This window comes from Perognathus longimembris, chromosome 21, assembly GCF_023159225.1.
Source record: "Perognathus longimembris pacificus isolate PPM17 chromosome 21, ASM2315922v1, whole genome shotgun sequence".
Lineage (NCBI taxonomy): Eukaryota > Metazoa > Chordata > Mammalia > Rodentia > Heteromyidae > Perognathus > Perognathus longimembris.
The window spans coordinates 44,968,579-44,974,578 of record NC_063181.1 but is presented as its reverse complement, the minus strand read 5'-3'; the positions used below and the strand labels follow the sequence as shown (position 1 = coordinate 44,974,578).

The 6,000-nt window shown below is 53.6% G+C and overlaps 1 protein-coding gene across 3 annotated transcripts in view; it reads left to right on the top strand.

Annotated features, from left to right (window-relative positions):
• Positions 1 to 1,494: 1,494 nt before the first annotated feature.
• Positions 1,495 to 6,000, top strand: part of Mtmr7 (myotubularin related protein 7) — a 75,853-nt gene continuing 71,347 nt past the window's right edge. For all 3 annotated transcript variants that reach the window (XM_048330801.1, XM_048330799.1, XM_048330800.1), the window contains exon 1: positions 1,495 to 1,629. In XM_048330801.1, coding sequence (XP_048186758.1) covers positions 1,606 to 1,629 — 24 coding nt within the window. In that variant the 5' untranslated portion in view covers positions 1,495 to 1,605. The remainder of the gene's footprint in view (positions 1,630 to 6,000) is intronic.

The window sequence follows — 6,000 nt, the reverse complement described above, 5'->3', positions numbered from 1 at the left end:
CTCTTAATCTATACTAATATGCCTTGTGTCACAAACCTCTAAGTAACTGTGTATGAGGGAAGAAGGAGAAATGGAGGAAGAGGAGGAACTGCTTTGTTGAATGGCAAATCCTTTGTACAACTACTTACAGGCCCGAACAGCCCAACGAACGCGCAAAGCGTATGCATAGCCTTCGTGCATTACTAAGTGGAAAAAGCAAAAATCCACACACTGAAAACACAGAGCAGAATGGACTCTGCTGGGGTCCTGCCTCTGCTCCCGCGGTGCGGAGGTGGCCGCGGTGCACCGGCGTCCTCCCCGCGCCCGGCGCGCACCAGCGGGCACCGGCGTCCTCCCCGCGCCCGGCGCGCACCAGCGGGCACCACCGTCCTCCCCGCGCCCGGCGCGCACCGGCGTCCTCCCCGCGCCCGGCGTGCACCACCGTCCTCCCCGCGCCCGGCGCGCACCGGCGTCCTCCCCGCGCCCGGCGTCCTCCCCGCGCCCGGCGCGCACCAGCGGGCACCACCGTCCTCCCCGCGCCCGGCGCCCTCCCCGCGCCCGGCGTCCTCCCCGCGCCCGGCGCGCACCAGCGGGCACCACCGTCCTCCCCGCGCCCGGCGCCCTCCCCGCGCCCGGCGCCCTCCCCGCGCCCGGCGTCCTCCCCGCGCCCGGCGCCCTCCCCGCGCCCGGCGCCCTCCCCGCGCCCGGCGTCCTCCCCGCGCCCGGCGCCCTCCCCGCGCCCGGCGTCCTCCCCGCGCCCGGCGCGCACCGGCGTCCTCCCCGCGCCCGGCGCGCACCGGCGTCCTCCCCGCGCCCGGCGCGCACCGGCGTCCTCCCCGCGCCCGGCGCGCACCGGCGTCCTCCCCGCGCAGCGTGGGAGCCGGGCCCTCGGCCAGGCAGGGACGGAGGGTCTGTGGGGAGCCCGGCGTGGGAGCGGACGCCGGCCTCCTCCGCGCCTCGGGGAAAGGCCGTGTAAGGAGCCACCCGACGGGGCTCGGAGCTAGGGCCGGGCCCAGGCCTTTCCCCCGGACCCCGCGTCCGGCCCCGCGGCGCTCGGCGGGGCGGCCCCGTCTGCCCGGCGTCCGCGAGCGCGGGAGCGGGTCTCTCAGAAGGCCGGCTCGGGGGCCGCCGGTTCCAGGCTCCGGGGAGGTGAGGCGAGGAGGGCGGCCGAGCGGCCCGCACGCCCTCCGCGGGGCCGCCGCCGCCGCCGCCCTGCCGTCCGCCGGCCCCGGGACGGCGCTCGGGAGCGGCCGGCGGCGAGGCCGCGCTTCCCCCCCGCGCGGCCCGCGGCCGCAGGCCCCTCTTTCATGCTTTTCTCTCTCTCTCTCTTTTTTCTCTTAACAGCAGGGCCCCGTCAGCCGCCCGGGCCGCTCCGAGAGTCTTCCCGGGCCGCCGGCCCCGCTCCCGAAGCCCGCGCGCCGGCCGCCCAGGGCGGGCCAGGGCCGGCGCGGACTGCGCAGGCGCCGGGGCCCCGCACGCCGGGCGGCGCACCTGGAGGCGGGGCCCACCCGAGGCCCCGCCCACCCGCGGGCCGCGAAGCCCCTCGCGCGCCCCTCCCAGCACGCCGCCCCGGGCGCGCAGGTGCGTGAGGCGGCGCCGCCCGGACCCGGCGGACGAGGCCCCGCCATGGAGCACATCCGCACGCCCAAGGTGGGTGGCCGGGCGCGGGCCGAGGCGGGAGAGGAGGAAGGATGCTGAGATGCCCCGCGCGCCGGAGGCCGCCTTCCCGGCGGGGAGCTGGCGCTGCTGCACCGCGGGCGCGGGCGCGGCGGGCGGCGCCGGAGCATCCCGCGTCGCCCGGAGGCCGGCCTGGCCCCGGAGGGCGCGGCCCGGCCTTCCGCTGCCCGCTGCCAGCCTCCCCTCCTGGGGTGCGCAGTGGGCGTGCGTGTGTGCGCGCGCGTGCGCGTGTGGACATGCCTGTGCATGGACGTGCGTGTCTGTGCGTGTGCATGTGTGGTGTGTGTGGACGCGCCTGTGCGTGTTTTATGTGCGCGTGTGATGGGTGCGTGCGCCTGCCCGTGTGGACGTGCGTGTGTGTGGTGCATGTGTGGTGTGTGGGTGGACGTGCCTGTGGGTGGACGTGCGCGTGCATGTGTGGTGTGTGCGTGTGTGTGGTGTGTTTGTGGGCATGCGTGTGCGTGCGTGCGCATGTGTGGTGTGCACGCGCGCCCGTGTGTGGTGTGTTTGTGGACGCGCGTGTGCGTGTGTCAGTGTGTACGATGTGTGTGTGTGTTGGAGTGGGGACCCCCATGGTCGTCTGCTCACTAACAAGCTGTCGAACGTTTCTTTGGGGCCTGGTACTGGGCTTTCTCGCGTTTAAAATTGACCTTCCAAAGCTCTGGGCCGTCGGAAGGGAAAGGAGCCTTCGAGAGGCAGGTGCCGGCGAGGCGCGTGCGTGGAGGGCGCTGGATGGAATGCGCTTGGGGCTGGTTGTCCGTAGGGTCTCAGGTTCGTCCAGCACCTCCTGCCCCTTTCCCGTTCCCAGGCCAGGGCCTCTGACGGGCGCCTTTCTAACACAGCCGAGGCCCAGGCGTGGCTGTAGACTGAATGATGATGGTTTTTTGTTGTTTTGATTTTGCCTTTTTTTTTGTTTGTTTAGTTTCCTGGGGAGAAGATGCAGTATGCCCCCCCCCTCCATATAATTTATATCTGGCTATATGTGTGTATATATTTGTGAATATATATAAACCCCCAATATTTTATCAGACTGAAGACATTATTATTGTTGTTCTTATTTTCAGTACATCTAATTAATCACACCAGTCTGTTTTAAACAACACCAGCTCTCCCCACTCAACAAAAGCAACTGGACTTTGATCATCCGGTTCAATAACACAGGAAGCATCATTCATACTCATAGTTGTAATATAATTTAAAATGAAAACCATTGTAATTCTTAGCTGATTAAAAAGAAAAAAATCTCTAGGGTAATGAAAGAATACATTAAAAATCTTATTGGCTATCTTGTTACTACCTTCACAGCTCCTTGAGTTTCCAAAGCGATCTGCTATTCAGAATGTAGGCCTCTGACAGAGTTTGTCAGAGTTGGATCTGGATAGAGATCAGGTGGCCCCAGGGATGCTACTGATACCATGATAAGGCAATTAATTGCTTTACTTTATATCCAGCAAAAATAAGGTATATCTTTATTCTGGAATGGTACCTCCTTGTTAATGCTTCTTTAAAGTTAACCTATGTCAGCCGAAGAATTCATCGTTTAGTTTGCTGGAGATGGTCAGTTCCAAAAGTAAATTTAAATTGCATTGACTTTGCACCATGGAATTAAATTGTTGCTTCACAGTCAGGAAGTTGTAAACTGAGAAGACAGTGCCATAAACCACAAGAAGGGTGACTTAAAGCTTTTAGAGTTTAAGTGGTACTAAATAATTTATTCCAGGATGACAAATATAACTCATGGACTCCTTCCGCCCTTGCCAAAGGCATCTTTTCTTTTTTCATGATGAGGAGGACCATTTGTAAAATGTCATCTAATGTGTGTATCAGCAGCAAGACTATTAGGGCAACTGAATGTCATTTTTCTTACAGTACATGACTTTAGAGGTGAAATCCTTTCTAGTCCATATTCCAGTTCATCCTAGAACAAGCCATCTCTGTAAACTTAGGCCTGAGTAGCAAACAGTATTACTTAAAATTGGTTTTCATGGACACCTTCAAATCATTATAGCACCTGAGAAATCCTTTTCTGTTCTTGAAATGGAAAGAAATTGGTGGGGGCGATGTGGAGAATTATCTGAAATGTTATTAAATTGCAGGGTTGTTAACACCTAGGTTAGGACAATTTGCATGGGTGAGATTCATTTGTTTGTTCATTTTTGTCCTACAGTCACCTGACCATCATGGGCCAGGCTCGTGTGAAGTGCTGGGAACACCAAGCATATAGGAATTCACAGCCTGGAAAGATGCCAGCTGTACATAGGTCATTGTATGATAGAGCTATGTACAAGGTACAGCAGGTAGAAAGAACAGAATGGAAAGAAGATCAACTCTACCATGAAGAGCAAAAGCAGAGCTGAGCAATACCATGGAGATCAAAGAACTAGGAAATCTCCGCCATGTAGTTGCATAAATCTATAATAGTCACAACCTCAAAGAAGCTGACAATACAAACAGTGCTTAAAGTTAATGATTCCTTGAAGATAATAAACATCCTGTTTTTGTTTTGCATTTTTAAGTCAGCAATTAATTTTCATTATCTTAATAAAAAGAGAATAACACTGCTTTCTAAGCATGTGTTGTAACGCACACAGTTGCTAGCAGTCATAATTCATCCTTTTATTTGCTCCAACAGAATAGAACGTCTCCTTTGATCTCATGGTCTCGTGTCTTGGGTTGGTAGGAGGGTGCATAGTTTGTTTATCTGACACACTGTGAGTTTCAAGTGGTATTTACCATGGGAACAGCAGAGGTTTATTTCAAGAGGAAAAGAAATGTAAGTGTCTGTATATACACAGTTGCTCTCCCTTTACAACAAGGCGCGTCATTCATTTACTCTTTGGAAATTGTGCAGTAGCCATCACAGCCTCCCTCCTGTGACAGTCTCTGGAGTGCAGTTTAAGGAGGCACATGGTTATGAATAATTTGGAATGCTATGTACACGTTTTGTTCCACGTGTATGTGTGTCTTTGTGTTTAACTGAAGCTTTTAATAGAGCAGATACTCAGCAGTCAGCAGGGTATTTCTCTCCCAGGATGGTTTTCCAAGGGCAGGCTATAGGGAGGAAGTGAGGACACCAAGTATTACCCGAATTCACCACAGTGAGATTTTCCTCTGCTCCTTCACCATCTGGTTCCTTTACCACTCTGAACTCATGACAGTAAGAAATGGTTTTGCTGGAGGCTTTGAATGGTTTGAGTTCAAGTACTCCTTAATTATATAAAAAGACTTCAGAGCTCCTTCCTAGAAGTAACTTGATAAGTTTGTAGGATTTAGTTTGGTATTGCACTGATGCTAATGTATCTGGGATCCTCACTATGTAAGCTTTTCTTTTTCTGGAACAGAGCAAATGTGAGAATTTGAGTTAATAAGTGGCCATCTGTAACACAGGCCTTGAAAATAAATGTCTTCTCAGTCTTTCTCTTTATTTTTCCAGTCTGCACCATTTCTCCCTGGGCCTCCTAATCCTCATTAGCTCTAGTTCTTTTTAAATCCCTTTCCGCAGAGGGGCTTGGGTGGTACTTCCATGACACAAAACGATCAGATTATTTCTCTGCTGAAATTCTTGGGTGGCCTCTCTTGCAACCCAGGATATGAAGTGAGAATCTCTAAGGAGAATTATGGGGCCAGGTGTGGGTTGACCCCACCCTCCCTCTATAGTATCATTTTATGACCATGTTTACTTAACTAACCATCTGGTGGGGTGTTTATATTTTTCTCAAATGCAACTGGCTCTTCCCTGCCTCAGGACTTTTGCACTGCTGTTCCACCTGGGGGAACACTAATCCTCCCTCCTCACCTATAAAGTTATTCATTTTCATAGTTCCAGATTAACTATAATTTCATTAAGGAGGCCATTTCCTAGCTTCCTGTCTAAATCAAACCTATTTACTGTAGTTCATCATGGCACATTATATTTTTCTTTTATGCTCTTCATTACAATAGTTTTATTTATCTCAATAGTATTTGATTGCTGTCAAGCTCCTTCCTTAACTGGAAGCCCAATGAGGGCGAACTTCTAGCTTCTAATACAGGCTGCCACCAAGTAAGCATGCAGTAAATAATAATTGAAGTGATGATCAGTTCTTTATTCAATACTTCATTTTCTAGAATTTTTTTAGTAACTCAAAGTGTATTGTACCTGCTTAGGATTTAACAAGTATTAAATGTCTGTGGCTGTCATATCGTGTGTGTGTGTGTGTGTGTGTGTGTGTGTGTGTGAGAGAGAGAGAGAGAGAGAGAGAGAGAGAGAGAGAGAGAGAGTATTGGAGACTTGAATTTAGGGCCTGGGTACTGTTCGTAGATTTTTTTGCTCAAGACTAGTGCTCTATCACTTGAGCCACAGCT